This window comes from Sarcophilus harrisii, chromosome 2, assembly GCF_902635505.1.
Source record: "Sarcophilus harrisii chromosome 2, mSarHar1.11, whole genome shotgun sequence".
Classification (NCBI taxonomy): domain Eukaryota; kingdom Metazoa; phylum Chordata; class Mammalia; order Dasyuromorphia; family Dasyuridae; genus Sarcophilus; species Sarcophilus harrisii.
In genome coordinates, this window is record NC_045427.1 from 550,859,481 (window position 1) to 550,882,757 (window position 23,277).

General features: G+C 35.2%; 1 protein-coding gene across 2 annotated transcripts in view; it reads left to right on the top strand.

Moving 5' to 3' along the window:
* ARNT2 (aryl hydrocarbon receptor nuclear translocator 2) overlaps positions 1-23,277 on the top strand; it is a 252,475-nt gene that overhangs the window by 209,002 nt on the left and 20,196 nt on the right. For both annotated transcript variants that reach the window (XM_003755494.4, XM_031955647.1), the window contains exons 13-15: positions 12,126-12,198; positions 13,030-13,153; positions 22,446-22,545. In XM_003755494.4, coding sequence (XP_003755542.2) covers positions 12,126-12,198; positions 13,030-13,153; positions 22,446-22,545 — 297 coding nt within the window. The remainder of the gene's footprint in view (positions 1-12,125; positions 12,199-13,029; positions 13,154-22,445; positions 22,546-23,277) is intronic.

The following is a 23,277-nucleotide window of genomic DNA, read 5'->3' on the forward strand; positions in this document are numbered from 1 at the left end:
GCAGAAGGAGGGTGAGTAAAAGGAATAGGCTCATCCTGGGAGGGGAATCTTGTTCCCTGGGATGGAAACTAAAACAAAATCCATGCAAGACAATTGAAATAAAATGGAGTTTCATGAGTATAGAGGATGGGAAAGATAAGAGATATTGTAATGGATTGGATCCCATATGAAAAATCAGAAGACAATTTGGATTTTAAATGTAAACTATGAAGACAATTTAGTGCTAAAGTAAGTAGTACTTTTAAAACTCATTTCTTTACATCTTTATAGTTAGCAAAGCCATTTCACATATTATTCCATTTGATCTTTTCAACGACCCTGTGAAATTGGAATTAAAGAAACTCAGAGATAAAAATGACTTGATTAAAATTACCCAGTTCATAATTGAGCAAGGTCCTCCAATTCTGTTCTTCTGAGTATCTGGGTTTGAATTCAAATCTTGTTTCAGAAATTTATTTGCTTTTTGACCATCATCAAGTCATTTCACTTCTCAAAGTGTTACTTTCTTATTTTTATAGTAGAAATATAATATTGCTTTACACCTACCCTACAGAATTGTTGTGAGAAAAGCATTTTTCCATTTTTTTCTTTTCAAATCTTAAAGTACTATCTAAATAGGTTATTGCCTAAAAATACATTGTTAGTATAACTAAAGATAAGTGAAAGGAGAGCTGACATAAAAATTTTTAAATCAGAAATAAGAATGTTATATGGACTTTGAATAATAGTTAGGTTATAAATAAATGGAAAGGATGAGGAGGAAGCCTCCTGGTAGGGGAAGTAACATGAGCAAAGGTAGAGATACTTCTTATTACCACCACCATTACTCCTACTGCTCCTACTCCTACTGCTAATAATGAAGCAGCATGTGTAAAGGTAGGGATACATTTATTCATTATATTAGAATAGGTTCAGAAGAGTTCCGGATTTTTTATGATTAAATAGAGGTGCCTCTAGGTCCATTTAGAATCCCTCCTCCTCCTCTTGATAATGGAGTAAATAATAATTGCTATTATTATTGACTAATAATAAATGCTTCTAGTAATAATAATAATAATAATAAATTATAATATTATTATGATATATTAATATAATTTTATAATAATTATAATTATTATTATAAAATGTTTATATAACACCTATTTGGTACCAGGCACTATACTGAGTACTTTACAATACTATCTTAGTTGATCTTCACAACACCCTGGAAGATAGGTATTATTATCATTGTCCTTTTATAGTTGAGTGAACTGAAACAAAAAGAGGTTAATTGACTTGCCCTAGTAAGTATCTTAAGCCTATTTTGAACTCAGGTCTTCCTGACTCCAGGCCCAGCAATCCATCTACTAACTACTTGGCAGGAAGAAGCATGATCCATGTGGAAAGAATGATGAGACCTAATTGTAGGTTGGAGAGTAATAGAGAAATGAGATGGAATTAGATAATGTGAATTTAGATTATGAAGGACTGTTAACCTCAATTATGTTGGCATATGCTTGGTGATGATGTGGGGAGGATCAGAATTAGAGAGGTCAACCAAGTGGAAGGAGTCTGAGAGATACTGTGGTTCTAAGAAATCAGACATACTGAGTCCATAGATTAGGAAGTCAGTAAGAACAACTCTAGTAAGAAGATCATTCCCCTAGTCTGCCCTATTTTGTGTTGCTTTCTGAATAGGGGAGTCCTAGGTGTTCATTGTTACTAAGTGGGTAGAGGTCTAAAATTAAATCTTTCCCCATCTGAGACAAAACTTAAAAGACCAGAGTCATCTCATGGAATTTCTCCCATAAGGAAAGATGCTAACCTTTATTTGAGAGTCCATTATTATGAAGTTTCAGAAAAGAAAGTATTTTGCCTATAATACATGTTTAATAAATGTTTTATATATTCATCTATTCATTATATCAGAATAGCTTCAGGAGAATTCCCAGATTTTTTCTGATTAAATAATGGAGGTACCTCTAGGTCCACTTAGAATCGAAAATACTGTTTCTATTTAAGTTTCTAGAAGAAAAGAATGAAGTATCCCAATTTGTGGAAATTATTATTGCAACAGTTTGGAGAGAGAGACATGGAAAACCAGATATGTTGGTGAGGAAGCACTGTTTTGGTTTGGTTTGGTTGTCACCCTTAATTTCTCATAGAGGATCAAAATGATATCACCACATTGGACCCAAAATACAGTGTATCTGACTGTGACTGATCAGATCAATATAACTCTGGAGATTCTATCACAGATTAGTCACAAATATGTGACTATTTGGAGTGGTGTTGTCTCTAAATTTGCACATCTCATATTTCTTTTGAGTTACTATAATTCCGTTTTATTCTTATCATGCAGTGCCATCTTGGATGTGGGCACTCCATACTGGGCAGTCCTTTGTCATTTATTGTTTTACCATATCATACAATTGATTCCAACATTCTTCAGAAAGATCTTGAGTACATTGCTTCTTCTGATCAAGTGAGCACTTGCTTTGTATGAATTCTCTTCATGTTGATTTGTGTGAATACATTTGACATTCACACAATATGGCCACCTCAAAGGCATGGCACTCTTTGCAAAAGAACTGAATGTTTAGCAGTTTAGTTTGAAAAAGAACATTAGTGTCTGGAACCTTATCTTGCCAGGTGATCTTCAGAATATTTCTAAAATAATTCAAAAGGAAACAATTCAGTTTCCTGCCAAGTCACTGGTATACTGTCCACCATTCACAGGTATGCAACAATGAGGTCAGCAGTTGTATAGAGTTACAGTTTGGTATACAGCTTAATATCTCTTTTTTCCATACTTTCCTTTAGAATCTGCTAGATAATAAACTCTGGCAATGTATTCATCAATCTCATTATCTATCCGTACATGCCTGGAAAGTGTACTGCCAAAGCAAATGAACTTTGTCCACAACTTTCAACATTTCTCTGTTTGTTGTAACCAATGGTTTCACGTATGAATAATGGGGTACTTGCTGGTGGAGAACTTGTATTTTCTTGGCATTGATTATTAGGCCAAAATTACCACAAGTAGCAGAGAATCAATCCATCTTTTGTTGAATCTCAATCTTATGCTGCATTGAGATATAATTATCTGCAAAACAAACAAACAAAAATCACATACCAACTCTTCCTCCATTTAAGGCTTTCTGAAGCCACATTGATTCTCAGGTAGATAAACATCTTCCAGGTAAAGATCTGCCTACTAAGGAGGACTCTGGCAAGAATCTTGTTAACAATAACTAAGAGACAGACTCTTTCCCCCCATTATTCCCCCTGTCCCATGATTATCACAGGAGAGCCTTTTTATTTTACTTTTATAGATATAGACAGTGAAGGCATCCTTGAACTTCTGAGGGATAACCTCCTCTTGCTCAAAAGCCCAGAAAATTTTAGTTAGCTTTTGTATGAGCAATGAATCCCCTGCCTTGTAAATCTCAGCTGGAATAGAATTAACACCAAGCATTTTGCCACTGGAAAGAACCCTAATGAAATTCAAAACCTCTTCTTCTTTTGGAAGTTAGCTAGAGAGAAATTGACTTCTACTTGGTGTATATGATCAATGGCTTCAGCACTGATTGACAATAATCCATTGAACACTATGGAAGTGTTCAGATCATCTCTCCAGGATCGTATCCTTATCACTAATCAATGTGGTTCCATCAGTACTGAGTAGTTTGTATCACAGATCTTTGGCTCATAAATAGCCTTCAGGGCATCATAAAAGCACTTTGGATTGTTGCTATCAGTGTAAAACTGAATTTCATCTGCCTTCTCCCTGAGCCAAGAATATTATATTTCTCTAAACTACATTGGCACTTTATTTTTGATGGTGCTATTTTCTTAGTGATGGATGAACTAGTAAACCCTGTGGAGTTCTCCTTCTTCATTTAGCAGCTGCTGAATTTCCCCATCATTTTCTTCAAACTAATTTTAATAATTGTGAGTGTACCGCCTAAATGAGTAATTGCATGCTATACACCAAACCTCTGAAAGCTATCCACTCCTTTTCTGCTCCACTGTTGTCAACCATATGTTGACTCGGCTTTCCCTCCAAGTTAACTTCTACTTGAGAAGGACTCTAATTTGTGAACATTAATTTTCTGGTAGTCATTCTTCCTTGAGGATGCACCACATCACCTTTATTACACTCACATCCTATTGCTTTCCTTTATAGTAACTTAGTCTATTAAATGACAGTATTTGTTACTGGGTTCATCCAGAGTTTTATTGCATTTAGGTAAATGGAAGACAGTGTTAATGATAAGAAGGCCATGAGGTATACAAGTCTTTAGCAGTAAGTGACCATTCCTCCTGAGGACCCCTGCCATATCTGGTAGTCTCAGCCTACTATTGCATCAAAGTCACCTAGAATTATAGGTTGTTCTCTTTTGACACATTGATGATGAGTGTCTCCAGATCTTCATAAATTTTTTTCTTTGACCTCATCAGGACTTGTCATGGTGGGAGCATATGCACTGCTGATGGTGGCTTAGCACTCTCCTACAAGTAGCAATCACATTGTCATGAGCTTATCATTGCCCTTTTTGGTAGACCAGATGATATGTGTACCCTTTGAGCCTATTCTTCATTCTTCAGGATGGCACATTTATGCCAATATATGTACTGGGTATGGGTTCATGGTAACTTCAGTTAGGGCCAAGAGAGAAGGCATTAGAAATACTGTCACAAAAGGGGCTGAGTAGCAGTGGGATATGGCTTAGAAAGGGAATGAGACTGAGAGGCTACTGAAATAGGAGTGATGATCAAATAATGAAATCATTTCTAACATAAAACATGGAAGAGTAAACAGGCAACATAAGGACCAAGATAAGTATAGAGTCAATTCCAAGGAAGTAAATCAAGTCAAATAAGCTTGTGCAGCCAATGAGAAATAAGAGAATTAACTGTAGAGTAGGATTTAGGTTTATGAAATTATCATGAATGAGTGAATGAAAATGCACTTATTTTTTATTATGTGCCAAGTATTATAATAAGAATTGAAGTTATAAATTTTAAAAGTGAGAGTCCTTGTCCTTAAAAATCTTATCTTCTAATAGAAAGGAGACACCGCATATAAGAGAATGATAGTGAGGGAGAAGTGTTTTGACATGCCTTTCCATTACAAAGATAAGGCCCAAGGAAGTTACAGATAAAATATCAAGAAGATGGCTAGGGTATAAAATGAGGCATGATTAGGTCCTAGTAGACTGATGAATCATGTGAGGCACTTGCCAGTCAAGACCATGTGGAGGTTCCAGAACTGAAAGAATTAAGGCCCATCCTCCTCCCCAATTATCCCTAGTTCAGAGGGCTCAGCAATACCTCAGATAACAAAAAGATGGCCAGAGTTTTGAGGTTAACATTTTCACTGGACATTATCATGGTGCCTCCACAGTTTTCAAAGATCTTCATACATAATCCTGGGCTTTTGCATCAACTACAAGATATTCACCTCCTTTCTTTATTTCCCTTCTGCCTAACTTTAAAGAAATATAAGCACTGCATTCGAAATTAGAAGACCCAAGTTTGAAGCCTAACTTTGCTATTTATTCCCTGTGTGACCCTGGAAAAATACCTACCCTCTCTAGCCCTCAGTGTCTTCATCCTTATAATGAGGAATTGTGTTAGATAATTTCCAATCCCTTAAAGCCTTAAAATATCATCACTTTTCAAATCATATTTTTAAAAATGCTGTATATGTTTGATTTAAGTAATGCTAGAGTCTTATTGGAAGTCAGTAAGCTAAAATTCTAAATAAACTACTAATTAAATTTTATTAAAAACTACTTAGTCTAATCTTGTTCTACTTTAAGGTTTGAATAAACACTCAGTTTCCACTGAACTCTTCTGATATTGGTTGGTTGAGATCTGTCCATGGTTCTGAGATTACTAGTCATCTTGGCATCAAAATTCTTTTGTATTTCCTCTCATTAAAGGGATGGCTTTGCTGTTCATTCTGTTTCCTTTAGACTTCTTGATTCAACCTTTGGGCTGGTCCACAACTCATACTTCATTTCAGTAGGTTTAAAAAAGATCCATTAGTTTTCTTTGTAGCTGAACCATTTCCAGGAATGGCCTCAGATTGCAATAGCTCTCTGTAGTCACATATCATTTTTGTTCTACAGGAAGCACAAGAAATCAAACCTGGCCACATGTCATCTATATTTGGCAACATAACTTCCAATCATTACTAACCTTTTCTCCAAATGAGAGCCATTTTTCTACCGGTTCTCAATTCCATGATCTATAAAGCCATGCACTAATATCATGACACAGTTCACTCTTAAAAAGACATTTTGAGAATTATGTTAAAAATCAAATATATTTTGTATATCTATATCTCTTTGTATATATATCTTGCATATGAACTTGTATATCCATCTGTTTCCCCAAGGTCAATTTAAATGACTAATTCGTAACCCATGTTGGCTTCTAGTTATCAGTTTGTTCCTTTCTAAATATTCTTAATCCATATATTTAGCAGTGTGTTCTAAAAATTTAGGAATTTACTATAAATTCAAAATTCCCAGGTTCTCTTCCTTTTTTCTTTTGGAGAATCATAATAGTATTTGTTGATGCAGTGAATTGAACATTGGGTCGGGAGTCAGGAGAACCAGAATATAAATCCAGCCTTAGATACTTCCTAATTGTATGACCTGGGCAAGCCACTTAAACATTATTTGCATCTGTAAAATGCTAAGGAAATAAAAATAGTAGCACCTACCTAGCAGACTTTTTATGAGATAATCTTTGTGAAAGCACTTAGCACAGTGCCTGATGAATAGTAGATGCTATATGAATGCTTGTTCCCCCACACACAACATTTCCATTCTTTCACTGCTCCTTCTGTTTGTCAGCTCCAGCTTTCAAGGATTTTAGGAATACTCTCAATGAGTGCTACTGATATAACTTTCAGCAATGAGAATCTAATTCTTATGTAACAAGATGCCTTGTTTTGTGTTTGTTTTTTTCATTCTTTGAAGTTAATGCTTTTGCTATTACTAACTTCAAGACAATGCTTAAATTTATTTGTTAAACCTTAATGCTTCTTGATCTTTGACTCTTGTAGAATAAATGTGTATTAGGCGAATGTTAAAGAATATTGATTTCCTTTAAAACTCATAGGTTGGCAGTGGGAAAGTGTGTGTGTGTGTGTGTGTGTGTGTGTGTGTGTGTGTGTGTGTGTTTCTATTTAGGGTTAGGGGGTTAAAGATAAATGCTTGTGACCAGGAGAGATTAGTTAACGTAAAATATCAGAACATCCTGGTGCGGTCTCCTTAATCTACAATTCTTTTACATCTGCTGTCAGTAAACCCTTCAATATTAGCTATGCATGGTTTTTCTTGCTTAAGAATGTACAGGCATTCTGTGGCTTATTTTTTATAGCATTGCAATAAAAAAAAGTTTAAGAAGCCTCCTACAGTTCTCCTCTCAGCATGAGGAAACCTCCCAGAACAGTGCCTTATGTCCCATGGCCACTCAACAAAAGAAGAGCAAACAAATGAACTCCAGGCCCAGGAAACTGATGTCCTGACTGTGGAGAAGGTCAGTTTCTTGTAGTTCGACAAGGCAGTTCAGCTGGAGAGGTGGAGGACCTTGTTTCCCTGAGTGTCAATCCCACATAGAACTAGAGCCAAGAACAAAAATCTTTCAAGTTCAGATTGTTGGATGGAAGACAATTTTTGAGTTCTGTGAGATTTAAATTGTTTTTAATTCCCTTAGTTGTCTTAGAGGCATATAAGAAGCACTTATTATATAATGTAGACTCACTATGAGCTTGCAAAACACTTTAAAATTAAATGTTTTTTTTCTAATATAACTGCTTAAATTAAGGAAAACTGGTAGAGAGAAGTTCCAATCATAAACACACTTTTTACTGATACTTTGAATAGTGAATATCCATGAATGAATAGATCAATGAAAAAGCATTTCTAAGAATATATTTTGTATCAGGAACTCTGTTAAGTGCTCAGAATACAAACACAAAAGTGAAGAGAGTTTTTGCCACCCTTCCAAGAGTTTTAAATGATAATAGAAGCAGAAAATACACTGGACAGGCCAGTGTCCTGGAAGGGGACTTTAGTTTAGAAAATTAAGGGGATATTTAGCTGGACTATATGAAAGCAGGCTTATGTGGAATGATATGGAAGTAGACTGACACATATTTTTCCAATAAAGATAGCAGTACTAATTTGAATATAGTTCTAGAATTAGAAAAAAGGGGGACCATGGGAGAGAGTAAGACCTCTGATTGGAAAATGTCTGGGGTATGAAATGAACCACAGCAAGAGGAACCAGCCTCGTTATAGTAAAGTCATGAGATACTCACTAATGTCACCTGCCTTTCATTGGTGGGATCCCCATGCTAGAATTTCCAATCTGAAGGGATAAATCTTCCGGTTATAAGTAGAAGGATGCTTTTAAGAAAATTTGATTTCTCTGTCCTGAAGATTGAAGACTGAAGCTTCATAAAGTTACTCTCCATGGATTCATAGAATCATATAATATTAGAGATGGAAGAACCTTCAAGATGTCTTAATGTAATCCTTTAAGTTTACAGAGTAAAGGCCAAGGAGGAAAGGGATTTGCTCAAAATCATACAACTAATATTTGGGACATTTGGGACAAGAACCTGTATCTCCTGACTCTACATCCAATGATCATTACACTATATCAAGTTACCTTGGAATATGTGAGGAATATGTTTCTCTAACCCCACAGAAACCATAGAGTTGTTGCCTTTGGGTGGCTGTAAAGGCTATATTGATGTGTCTATAGAATTCGAATGGGAGAATTATTATAATGCCCTATACAAAGATAATTCATGCCAATCTAAAGTTAGATTTCATTCTGAATATATTTAAGCTAAAAATATTTAGTGTATATTCTAGGCTTTCATACAACATTAATACAGACTATATTCTTGAAAAGATGAATTTGTAAAAGTCTTTTTTGAAATGGGAACTGCTTAAGGTAATGAAATATGAAAAAAAAGAGATTCTGTATTATTGAGCAAAGCTCTGTATTACATTGATAGAAAGTGCTGGGGTTTTTTTTTATTTCATTGAGATTTAACTACATTTAATTCAGATGGTAAAAGGAATGGGAAGATCACAAAAGGCTTAGTTTGCAGTACACCCAAAATTTGGCATATGATAAATCTCTTAGTGGAAAATTCATTTTTGCTCCTTTATGCTTTTTCAGTACATCTCTGCTGTTGTTTTCTTGCTCTAGAAATTTGATATGTTCTAAATATAGCCTTGATAATGTCTCAAGTGGACATTGAAAGGGACTTCTTATGGACTTGCTTACTTCTTAAATGGGGTAAAGAGAAGGGGAAAGAATAGAGGGAGGGCTGTGTTGTACAAAAAATTGTCATTAGCTAATTGATAGTCAAACAAATTCTAAAATCTGCGTATTTAAATGCAAAAGTAAGATGGTCCTTTCCCTCAGATATCTTATATTCTAATAGAAGAGACAGCATCAAAACAAGAAGAGCTTGGACTTAGAAAGATACAGCGCTGGTCAGTGGAGACATCGGGGAGTTGCATGACATGTCTTTTCCAGGGCAAATGGCACTCTTCTGGGTCCTTGAGAAGTAGCAGAATAAATGTCAAGAAGATGATGACTGAGCCAGATAGATATATCATCTTATGTTTTTGTTTTTAAATAGCTTGTTCTATTTTTTTCTGAAATAAGTAATCTTAAAAGGGAGAGCTCCTTCAAAAATGCCTACTAACAAGATTTTGATCAGAGATCAAAAGACAAAATTGCAGAAGTTAGCAAAGAAATAATTAAATGTTCATTTCAGAGTTCCTGATTAGAGGGAGAATTGAGTGACATACTTGGAAGCTGATTTCACAGAAGTCTCCTTTGTTTTTGGAAGAGAACCTCCATAGGAATTCACTGTAGAAGAAACAGTGAGATAGAATGTGGAAAGAGCCTTGAACTGCAACAAGACCTGATTTCAAGACTTATCTCCAACTCTTATTAACTAAGTAGAGAAATCATGGGATCTCTCTGAGCCTTAGTTTCCTCAACTACATTAATATATAGGTGGTTATGAGAAAAATATTTTGTAGACCATTAATTGACCTTAAGTTCATAAGTTTGAAGTAAGTTTATATTTTATATCAAAGATTGGTGGTTTTGTCAGTGGGGTTGTTCTCTGTGTTTAAGCTATAAAGCATCCTAGAAAAATCTAAGTTTCTGTTTTTGTTGGGGTTTTTTTAATTATCCACCCTCGATGCATATATACAGTGAGCACTGTAAGTATGATTGTTCCTGATCCCTACCCTAAACAAATTCTTTTCAATTAATTCACTATTTCTTGTGTACTTATCATATTTAGTAATATGCTTGTTACACAGCCTTCTCAAACCACTCCTACATTTCAATAAAAAGGTTCCTGGGGCCCAGATCGGAGTAGATATTTAAGCTACCTTAGTTAGATGCTAAGGGCTAATGTGGTTACTTGCAACTTGAAGCTTATGCTAGTCATCTTAAAGATCTTTGTGGGTAAGATTCTTCTAAAAGCAGTATATAAGGACAGGTTTAATTTTAGAGCTTTGTAGGCATAGGGCTACATAGAGGGCTCTTAAACTATAACCATTCAATGCTTGCTTTAGGCATTAAACATATTTTGTAACTAGAATTGTGTTGCTTTTGAGGCTTTCAGTTGTGTCCATCTCTTCATCACTTTGGGAGTTTTTTTGGAAGAGATACAGAAGTCTGCCATTTCCTTCTACAGCTCATTTTACAGATGGAGATAAGAAGAGCTAAGTAATTTGTGTAGGGTTCCACAGCTAGTAAGTGTCTGAGGTCAGTTTTGAACTCAGGAAGAGGAGTCTTTGTGACTCCAGACCTAAAACTATCCCTTGTGCTACCTGCCTTCCCAGGATAGTGGTTAGAGATGATGGCAAAAAAAATTTTTAAACCATCTAGCAGAACATTACTGACAAAAAATGGTATAGACAATAAATGACATAGGAATCTTGAGGAAGGAGTGGTCAGTGTGGACCTAGGAAGATCTGACAAGACTGAGTGTGACAAGACCTATGAAAAAGGAAGATTTCCATTGGCTAAAAGGATGAGCAAATATTATTTTGGGAAAATATGAGATAGAGTTCTAGAATGAAAGGTGGGTTTTTTTCAATGCTATATGATTCTTTAAGTTAGGGAGGGAGTAACAATTAGCATAATTATACTTCAGTAATTCAAAAGATCAGAGATTTGTCAGTGTGACTCCTCCTTCTCCGAACAATATAGATTATAGATCTTCCAGGCTTTAGCATATAGCCTTCATCGGTTAATATGGCCCAAAAATTTCATCATTTGTGGTCTAACCTTTTGGGGATAGCAATTATTTTATACTAATTAATAAAAAAAAAAAGGTTGGCTTAATTGCAAAGGTTTGCTTTTCACTAAACTTGCCATTGACCTGCTAGACTCTGTAGAATACCAGATGACTTGACTTATAAGAGAGAAAGAATAAGAAAAGACTTAATAAAAACTAGATATTCTGAATTTCAATATGAGTGTGTGATTTGAAGAACATTGCTCTGTAGAGTTCCAGGAAGAAGCATGGCTCATTGGAAAGACCACTGGATTTGAAGTCAGAGAACCTTCATTTGAATCTTAGTCCTGCCATTATTAACTTTATGTCTTGATTTGTTACTTAGTCTTATTGAATATCAGTTTCTCTATGAAATTTGGGTGTTGAGATTAAGTGATCTCAAAGGTCCCTTCAAGGTAGAGATGTGTGATCCTATGATTTTAGGCCTTTAAAAATGATTGTCAATGTAATTTAATGGAAAATGAAGACATAATTTAAAATACATGCTTTTAAGAAATGTTTTATTGCAAGAGAATGATTCTTGTCTTTATCTTTGTTGGGAAGAACGAAAAAGTTTAAAATTTGCAAAATACCCATCTTTTGCTTTCCTGGGGGAAAAAATGAAGTCTTATCATGTTGTGTATCAGAAAAAGTTGTAATCAATATTCATTTGCACCTTTTCTAATAAAAATAATAGCAGCTGGCATTTATACAGCATTTTTAAGGCTGACAAAGCACTATATATGACATCTCATTTTATATTTTTCATAATTCTTATTTTTCTCCATGTTTACAGACAACTTCAGCAACAGCAGGCCGAACTTGAAGTACACCAGAGAGATGGACTGTCTTCATATGATTTATCTCAGGTGAATTTTGATACAGCTTTTTATTGATCTTTATTGATCTAAAACAGCAATGGAACACCTCCATACTGCATGTCAGCATCATTCCTGTACTTAAGTTTTATTTTTCCTAAGAGGTGATGTTGCTTTAGCCATTGTTATTGGGCCAGAGAATGATTTTCTTCTGGTGGGATACTCTAGCTGTACCATTCAGAACAGAGCCACCAAAGAACTGTGTACAGTATTGAATCACCTCATTTGTGTTTCTGATAATGAAAGTAACTCATTATTTTGAAGTTTTATTTTGAAATCTGGATTTGAAGTCTAAACTGAGTGTTACAAAACAATTGATTAACCTTCCCACCTTAGCTCTTGTCCATCTTCCCTTTTTCCATGTCTCTCCCTAATTATGTATTCCTTTTTCCTCTTCTCCCTCAATCTGTCTTCCATCTTCCTCAGCTACCCCCTCTACACTTTTTAGCTGACCACACACAACATGGAACTGAAGTGTCTCTGAATATTTGTTGTGTTTATAACTTTTGTTTCCACTTCATAATTTTAAAAGTAAATAAATTGAGCATTTGGTGTTTCTTCCCCTAAGGGAGAAAGACATACACAAAGTTGTTTTTTTATTCCTTTGTTGTCCTTAATTGACCATAGATTTTTTTCTGTGGGTCAGTAGCCCTCAGAGGGAAAAAGTGTTTTTGACCATTGTTTAAAGAATAAAACAATATCAGTGTCCAGATAGAAAGAGAAACCTAAAGACAAAGAATTGATAGTTACTAATAGCTACTAAAGAAAATTTTTTTATGTTAAATGATTGAAGTGGTCAATTTCTTTCTTATATTTTAATAGGTGCCTGTTCCAAATATACCAGCTAATGTTCATGAGACTGGAAAACCAGTAGAAAAGGCAGACACAATCTTTTCCCAAGAAAGAGATCCTCGGTTTGCAGAGATGTTTGCAGGAATAACTGCATGTGAGTGGCCTTTAGAATTCCTTTTTATTTATTTTATTCTTTAAGCAATAACTGTTAAAACAGAGCTATCACTGGTGACTCAGAATTCTGCTCCTAGAAAGCACAAAATGTGACTGTAAAGTTCATTGTCAACTTAAACAGTAAAAGGACCAGATGACCATAACTTTTCTTTTGGAATGAGAAAAAAAATAGTTAAAGAATTTGAATCTCTTACAATGGGTACTTTTTGTTTTGGCTTCCTGAAAAAATAAACAAATTGCCAAGGTTTTCAAAATAAAGTCACAAGAGATAATTTATTTCTCATCCCAGATGACCAGACTCACAGCTTTGTTGGGTACCCAGAAAACAGCAGGGAGGATAATTACAACAGTTAGAATCTCCTTGGATTTTCCCAAGTCACTTGAGGTGAGAGCAGTGATTCTGATAGGAAGGAGCAGTGGTGAAGCAAAGATTCACTGTAGCTTGACTGTTCCAGGGATAGTTTTAAGGAAATTCTGAGGCAAATTTTTTTCAGTTCTATGGATGTCAGCAAGTCCTGCTCAGGAGCAGAGGAGAAAACCAGCCTTCTGCTTCAGCAATGAAATGCTTGTGAGATGAGAACAAAATAATTTAGTTTTCCAAAGACCATGCCATTTTTCCTTTTTTTTTTAGAAAAGAAAAAAAACTGCAAAAGATGGTTTTATTTGTGGTTGTTTGGGGAGGTTTGGCGTCTTTTATGGAAGGAGGATGTTTTTCTTGTTCCCTTTTGACACTCAATGTCTGTCTGTCTTTTCTTCTTTCTCTCCCTCCCTTCCTCCTCCTCCTCTTGCTCATCCTCTTCCTCCTCCTCCTCCTCCTCTTCCTCCTTCTCCTCCTCTTCCTCCTTCTCCTTCTTCTCCTCTTTCTCTTCCTCTTCTTTCTCCTCCTGTTTTCCTTCTCCTCCTTCTTTTTTCCTTCTCTCTCTCTTTCTCTCAGACTCTCTCTGTCCCTCCTCTCTCTCTCTCTCTCTCTCTCTCTCTCTCTCTCTCTCTCTCTCTCTCTGTGTGTGTGTGTGTGTGTGTGTGTGTGTGTGTCTCTTTCACTGTCTTTCTTTCTATTTTGACTTTAAAAAAAATAAACTCTGCTTAAGTAGCTTGGAATGAAGGAAGAGATTCCCCATGAGGTCTCCCAGCAGGGGGCAGAGTTCCGGCCTATGAACCATCCCTACAACTTGACCTTTCCCTAACTGCCTGAGCCCCATCACTTCTGTTTATTTACTTGAAAGATTGGATGTTCTGGGACTTCTCCTGTTGTGAGACAGGAACCCAAGCCGGGCAACTCAATTCCCACCCCAGGCTCCGGAGCCTGAAACGACAGGAGCCCAAGCAGGGTGGTTCACTTCTCTCCCCAGGCCCCGGAGCTTGAACCCAGGATAGTCTTGCTTTCGTGGGGCTTCCAGAAATTCTGACGTTGGAAAAGAATGGGTGGGGGCTCAGCCCAGCAGATTCTCAGTTCAGCTGGGGGACAAACCCCAGGTTCTGATGAATGCCAGCGTTCTTATATTCTGCCCCAGTACAAAATGCAATTTCTAATACTGATGCTGAGGGAACAGCTCATGAAACCTAATCAGGTGTTCTTAATTATTTGTTTAAGAATAAGAGGAGTTTCCCAAAAGACTCAATAAAATACCAAATTAAAAATAAGAGGGAAGGTTTTGAGTGTATGTAGCTTGGGTACTTCTAACCTTAAAACTTTTTTTTTCTTGTAGTTTTTTTTTAATCGGGTGGGGGGGGATTTAGGAAAAAAAAACAACTAACTAGGATATAACAAAATAAGGGGAAAAATTTTTTTTATTTTATTTTAAAGCAGTGGTTCTCAAAGTGTGGTGCAGTGAATCCTGGAGGGTCTCTGAAATCCTTTCAGAGGGTCTACAAATTCAAAATTAATTTTTTCCTATTTATGATAAATATCTATTATGTAACCCATATAAACAAAAACTCTTTGGACATATTCTCAATAGTTGTTAATACCGTAAAGATACTGAGAAAAAGAGTTTGAGAACCACTAATTTAGAGCATGGAGTGATCTTTAAGATTATCTCTCTCAAACCTGCTATCCACCTGTTTTAGAGTTTAGGAAATTAATAATCAAGGAGAATTAAATTGCCCAAGATTACATGAATAGTAAATAAAATATCCAGGACTCAAGTATAGACTCTTTGTATAGTACTAATACTGAAAGCCAGCATCATTTACAGAAAGAACTCACAAAATGTTTAACACTTCAGCCTGCATAGAAATATATCACATTACCACAATGTGGGCAGTTTAAAGAGTATTGAATGGGAGTCAGAGGGCCAAAATTCAAGTCCCAGCTTTAGTACTTGCCAAGGATGAGACCTTGGACAATTTGTAATAATGGTGGTAGTTGTAGTCATAGTCCTAAGAGTAGTAATAATGAGAAAACACTTTTAAAGTACTTAGCATGATGCCTAGATATTATAGGTGCTATATAAATGATGGTCATGGTGGTGGGGGTGGTAATAGTAGTAGTAGTAGTAGTAGTAGTAGTAGTAGTAGTAGTAGTAATGAGATATTTATAAAATACTTGGTATAGTTGCTAGGTTGTGGTAGATACTAAATAAAGGGTGTTGATGGTAGTAGTAGTAGTAATAGTAGTGGTAATGGTAGTAGTAATAGTAGTAGTGATAGTAATAGTAGTAGTGGTAGTGGTAATAGTAATGGTAGTAGTAATAGTAATAGTAGTAGTAGTAATGGTAGTAGTAGCAATAATGAGATATTTGTAAAATACTTAGTATAGTTGCTAGGATGTGGTAGATAACTAAATAAATGTTTGGTAGTGATGATAGTAGTAGTAGTAATGGTAGTAGTAGTAATAATGGTAGTGGTAGTGGTAGTAATAATAGTAGTGGTAGTAGTAGTAGTAGTAATGGTAATAGCAATAGTAGTAGTAGTAGTAGTAGTAATGGGATATTTGTAAAGTACTTGGTATAGTTGCTAGGATGTGGTAGATAACTAAATAAATGTTTGGTAGTGGTGGTGGTAGTAGTAGTAATAGTACTAGTAGGAATAGTAGGAGCAGTAGTAATAGTAGTAGTAGAAGTCATAGCATTAGTAGTAGTAGTAGTAGTAATAGTAATAGTAGTAGTGGTAGTGGTGGTAGTAGTAGTAGTAGTAGTAGTAGTAGTAGTAGTAATAGTACTAGTAGTGATAGTGGTGGTAATGGTAGTAGTAGTAGTAGTAGCAGCAGCAGCAATAATGAGATAATATTTGTAAAGGGCTTACCATAATGCCTGGCATATAGTAGGTGCTATATAAATGTTAGTAGTAGCAGCAATGAGATATTTGTGATAGGTTCTATATAAATGTTAGGTAATAGTAGTAGTTATAGTTGTGATTGTAGTTTTTGTAGTAGTAATGAGATAATATTTGTAAAGTACTTAGCATAATACCTGGTAAATGGTGCATGCTAAATAAATGTTAGGTGATCGTAGTAGTATTTCTTTCTTTCTTTTTTTTTTTTTTTTTTTTTTTACGAAGGCAATTGGGGTTAAGTGACTTGCCCAGGGTCACATAACTAGGAAGCATTAGGTGTCTGAGGCATAATTTGAACTCAGGTCTTTCTGAATTCAGGGCCAGCATTCTATCCACTGTACCATCTACTTGCCCCAGTAATAGTATATTTATAAAAGGCTTAGCATAGAACCTGATACATAATAGATACTATAAAATGTTAACTAGCAGTGGTAATAATAGTTGTTGTAATATTGAAATATTATTTGAAACATAATTAGCATTGTGCTTAGCATGTATTAGGTCCTATATAAATGTTAACTAGTAATAAAGCATTTACTCTATAGAATTTACATGTAGCACTTTTAAGATTTTCCATGTAGGAGCAGCTAGGTGGCGCAGTGGATAGAATACCAGCCCTGAAGTCAGGAGGACTTCAATCTCTGAAATTCTTCTTAACTCAAGATCCGAAATTTAGAAATGGAAAGTCCATTTCCCCTCATTTTACAGGTGAAGAAATTAATGTACACAGAAATAGGTTAAGTGACTTTCTGAAGTGATTCCAGGTAAAATGGAGAGATTGGGACTAGAATCCCAATGTGCAAAGTTTTTTGGATAAAAAATGGGAGAAATGAGGCTGGCATTTTTACTAATGTAGGAAATGTCTCTATTCAATCTTTAGACACTTTTTTTCTTTGCATTGACCTTGCAAGTAGAAGAACCAGGCTCAAGGGCCCATTCTTTCAATGATTCTTAAGCTGACCAAAGTCAAATAGCCTTTGTGAACCTCACTGTCCAAATCTGTGAAATGAGATAATAATGCACGTGGTACTCACCTCAAAGAGTTGTTCTTAATTAAAAAAAAAAAAAAAAAAACTCTTAAAGAACTTCATAAATACAGATTTGCTATTATTATAGTCATAGTTTCAGGCTTTTTATTCTCACAGATTAGATTCTCAAAGGATAAAATCAAGTTGTATTTGTTAAAGATTTCATTTCAAACCCAAAATCTGGGCCATATTAAGTTCAAGAATTAGCAAATTTATAATATAGAAAAAAATAATATACATAATAAATATAGAAAAATACTAACTAGCAATTATTTATAGCATTTGAGTAGTTTCAAAATACTTTTTATATATCTCATTTGATTTCCACAATGACACTGTGAGATGGATGCTTTTATAATCCCCATTTTGCCAATAAGGAAACTGAAGCAAGCAGAAATGAAATGATTTCTTCAAGATCATACAGATAGTAAGTATCTAGAAGACTTTGGTATCAAAGGAATCAAAGGAAGATTCAAGTTTTTTCTGACATCAAGTCTACTATTCATTGGACTTCAGGTCCAATACTGTTCACTGAGCCACGTAGGTCAATTTATCCAGTCCTCTGTTTCAACAATTCAATAAACATGAATTAAGCTCCAATTATGTGGGTTGGTGGAAATAAATAAGATGATCCAGCCCTCATAAATTCTGCAGCTTAAAAAATTAAACCAAATCAGCTGCCTTTGTTAGGTGTCCATTCAGGCCTTAGGAAAGTTACTCTTTAGCCTCCACTGATAGTCCAATATGGAATTTCATAAGTCTACTTTGTTCATTCATGACACATCGATCTGAAGAATCTGCACTGGGCCATAGCTACCTGAGATTTCAGGGGGAGAAAGTTTTTTTTTCTTCTGGATTTGGACCAGTCAAAAAAGTTCTCTCAACTGCTCTAAAGGGATATCCAGAATCCCTGTTCAATTATTTCACTCATATCCAATCCTATGTGATTTTATTTGGGGTTTTCTTGACAGACATGGAAAGGTTTGCTATTTCCTTTTCCAGCCCATTTCACAGATGAGGAAATTGAGGCAACAGAGTGAAGTTACTTGCACAGGATCATACGGCTAGTATGTATTTAAGGTCAAGAGCAATTCAGAGCTTTGTCCAAAGGGCTGTAAAACTGTGCATACTCTTTGATCCAGCAGTGTCTTTACTGTCTTATAAAAGAGGGGAAAGAGCCCACAAATGCAAAATGTTTGTAGCAGCTCTTTTTGTGGTGGCAAAGGATTGGAAAATGAATAGATGTCCGCCAATTGGGGAATGTCTGAATAAGTTATGGTATATGAAATAATTAATATTATTGTTCTAAAACATGCCAAACAAGCTGATTTTAGAGAGATTTGAAAAGATTTACATGAACTGATGCTGAGGGAAACCAGCAGAATCAGGAATACATTGTACATGATAACAGCAAGATTGTGCAGTGATCAACTATGACAGACTTTGTTCTATAAAACCAGCAGTTTCAGTGATCCAAGGCAATCCCAATAAGCTTTGGATGGAATACTCTTATCTGTATCCAGAAAGAGAACTATGTAGACTGAATGTAAATCAACAAATGCTATGTTTGGTTTTTTACCTCTTTCTCTTCTGTTGTTTATTTGTTTTGTCTTGTGCTTTTTTTGTTGTTGTTCTGATTTTTATCTTCCAACATGATTCATGAGGAAATGTTTAAAAAAAGAAAGACAGAATATACATGTATAATCAAAATAAGAAAGAAACTTTTTAACATTTATTTAGGAAAAATGAAAAGTAAAAAATTAATTTTAAAAAATCTGAAGCCATATTTGAATTCAGGCCCAACACTATTCACTGGGCCCTACCCCACCAGAATTTAGTACTATGGAATTTAGAGCCATGAGAGGCCTAAGATATTATTTAGTTAAGCCCTCTCATTTTCTACATGAAGAAACCTAAGGCCAGAGAGATATGGCCAAAGCCACATAAATAGTATTTTATTTTTTAACATTTGTTTTTGTTTTTTAATTATTAAAGCTTTTTATTTTCAAAACATATGCATAGATAATTTTCAATATTCACCCTTGAAAAATTTGTTCCAAATTATCCCCTCCCTTTCTCCAGCAAGTAATCCAATTGTAGACAGCGTATTAGATAGCAAGTAATCCAATATGTATTAAACATATGCAGTTCTTCTATACATATTTCCACAATTACCATGATGCACAAGAAAAATCAGATCAAAAAGAAAAAAATGAGAAAGAAAGCAAAATTCAATTAAACAACAAAAAGAGTGATAATGTTATGTTGTGATCCACACTCAATTCCCATAGTCCTCTCTCTGGGTGCAGATGGCTCTCTTCATCACAAGACTATTGGAACTGGCCTGCATCATCTTATTGTTAAGAGTCATGTCAATCAGAATTGATCATCATATAATCTTGCTGTTGTCATGTACAATGATCTCCTGGTTCTACTCACTTCATTTAGCATTAGTTCATGTAAGTCTCTCCAGGCCTTTCTGAAATCATCCTGCTGATCATTTTTTATAGAACATTAAGACACTATAGCATTTGTATACCATAATTTATTCAGGCATTCTCCGACTGATGGGCATCCACTCAGTTTCCAATTCCTAACCACTACAGAAAAGGGCTGCTACAAACATTTTTGCACATGAAGGTCCCTTTCACTCCTTTATGATGTCTTTGGGATACAAGCCCAAAAGAGACACTGTTGGATCAAAGAGTATACACAATTTGATAGTCATTTGGGCACGGTTCCAAATTGCTCTCTAGAATGGTTGAATCAATTCACAACTCCACCCACAATGTATTAGTGTTCCAGCTTTCTCACACCCTTTCCAACATTTGTCATTATTTTTTCCTGTCATCTTAGCCAATCTGAGAGGTGTGTAGTGATACCTCAGAATTATCTTAATTTGTATTTTTCATCAGTAGTGATTTAGAGCATCTTTGCATATAACTAGTAATGGTTTTAATTTCTTCACCTGAAAATTGTCTGTTCATATCCTTTGACTGTTTATCAATTGGAGAATGGCTTTGATTTTTATATATTTGAGTCAATTCTCTATATATTTTAGAAATGAGGCCTTTATTAGAACCCTTGAATGTACATTTTTCCCTGTTTATCGCTTCCCTTCTAATCTTGTCTACATTAGTTTTGTTTGTTCAAAAACTTTTTAACTTAATATAATCAAAATTATCCATTTTGTATTCAGTAATGTACTTCAGTTCTTATTTGGCCACAAATTCCTTCCTTCTCCACAGATCTGAGAGCTAAACTATCTTTTGTTCTTCTATTTTCTTATAATATCACTCTTTGTGTCTAAATCATGAGACCATTTCAACCTTATCTTGCTATATATAGGGTGTTGAATGTGAGTCAGTGTTAGTTTCTGCCATACTAATTTCTAATTTTCCCGGCAATTTTTGTCAATTTTGTCGATTCCCAGAAATTTCCCAGCAAATTTTGTGAGTTCTTATCCCAAAAACTGGGTCTTTGGGTGTGTCAAACACTAGATTACTATAGTCATTAACTATTGTATTTTGTGAACCTAAGCTATTTTACTGATTGACTACTCTATTTCATAGCCAGTACCAAATGGTTTTGATGACCGCTGCTTTATTATATAATTTTAGTTCTGATATAGCTAGACCACCTTCATTTGCATTTTTTCCATTAATTTCCTTGAAATTCTTACTTTTTGTTCTTCCAGATGAATTCTGTTATTATTTTTTCTAGCTCTGTAAAATAATTTATTGGGAGTTTGATTGTTATGACACTGAATGAGTAGATTAATTTAGGTAGTATTGTCATTTTTATTATATTAACTTGGCCTACTGATGAGCACTTGATATTTTTCCAACTGATTAGATTTGACTTTATTTGTATGGAAAGTGTTTTGTAATTGTGTAGTTCCTGACTTTGTCTTGGCAGATGGACTCCCAAATATTTTATATTATCTGCAGTTATTTAAAATGGAATTTCTCTTTATCTCTTGTTGCTGGATTTTGCTGGCAACATATTGAAATGTTGATGATTTATATGGATTTATTTTGTATCCTGCAACTTTGCTAAAGTTGTGAATTGTAATTTTTTAGTTGATTCTCTAAGTATACCATGATATCATCTGCAAAAAATGATAATTTGTTTTCCTCATTACCTACTCTAATTCCTTTAATTTCTTTTTTTTCTTTTATTGACAAAGGTAACATTTCTAATACAATATTAAATAGTAATTGTTCAATGCTGACCCAAAAACAAAATCTTCCCTTTTCAGTGGAACCTCGTACTACAATGCTATACACTTAAAAAATAATAATAAAACTCAGCTCATTTTCATGCCATTGTGAGACTCTGGATTAAGACTTTGGTGGAGCCTGAAGAGTACGTGTGGATTTTTAGTCATGAAGTAGATTCAAATTCAAAACCTTGGGAAGTCACTTCCCAAGTGGTCAGTTTCCTGATCTATTAAATGAAGGGGTTGAGCTAAGTGATCTCAAAAGCTATTTCCAGCTCTGAATCTATACACTTGTGATCATATGCAATGAAGGGAAGTAGGGTGTAAAGACAAAAAAGGAATAGATTAAGACAGTTCCTAACTATAGTATCCTCAGATCAATTCTTCCCATCTGTAATACTGGTCAAGTGCCTACAGAGTTCTAAATGCAGTGAATGAAAAGAGAAGGTATATTACTCTATCTTAGGAGGTAGAACACATGCTCAGTAATGTGATTGTATATAATGTGATTGTATATAGAGAGATGTGGCTCCTAAGATGCAGGAGTCAGGGGGGATATGCAAAAACGGGGAAATGATCTTATATCACAACATCTTAAAAGTTATCATGCAAAGCTGGTCGTCTCTCAAACTAAGTACATTCTATATCTTACTGACAGTGCTATCTTCTCTCTCCATCCTCAGTAATGGAGAACTTTCTTGGTTGAGTTCATTGCTCTCCTATAACAGTTTTTCTTGTTTTTTTTCTAGCGGAGAAAAAAATGATGGCATCTGCCTCAGCGGCTGGGAACCAACAACTTTACTCCCAAGGAAGCCCCTTCCAGCCAGGACACTCGGGAAAGGCTTTCAGGTATAGTAGAGTGAAGAGCAAGGTTCTGGATCAGATCTTCCTTTTTTCTAATAAATTTGGCCAGGATTGCTAACTGGCCCAGCGCAACAGCAAGTGGCTTCCTTTTGAGGTGGGTTTTATGTTTGCTTTGGATTTTTTTTTAATGCCTGTATTCCTGACCTTTGAGTACAAACAGGGAAGTTGTAATTAGTGATTTATTTGTAGATGCTTCTGTTGTTTTTTGTTGTTTGGTCCCATCTGACTCTCCATGACCTCTTTTAGGGTTTTCTTGGCAGAGATCCTAGAGTGGTTCACCATTTCCTTCTCCAACTTCATTTTCCAGATGAGGAATAGAGGCAATCAGGGTAATGTGATTGCCCAGGGTCACACCCCAATGTCTGAGGCCAGTTTTTAATTCAGAAAGATGAGTCTTCTTGACTGCAGGACACAACACTACCCACTATCTACTGAGCCACCTGGCTTTTGGGGTGTTACTGATTCTTTTTCTTTGTTTGTAAGCACTTTGCAAAGAGAGGCTGTATTATTATTTACTCTGGATGCATGATGCAAGGAGGTCAAGAGTAGGTCATGTTTTTGCAGCTAATTATATGTTTCTGTTTATTCCAAAGCTTGATGCCATATAAGACCATAATTAGTGCCATCTTTTGGCAGAAACTATGACCTTGGATAGGAGCAAAACCGGAAATCCTGTAGGTAAACCTTACAAAATTACAGGTGTTAGCATGACTCTCC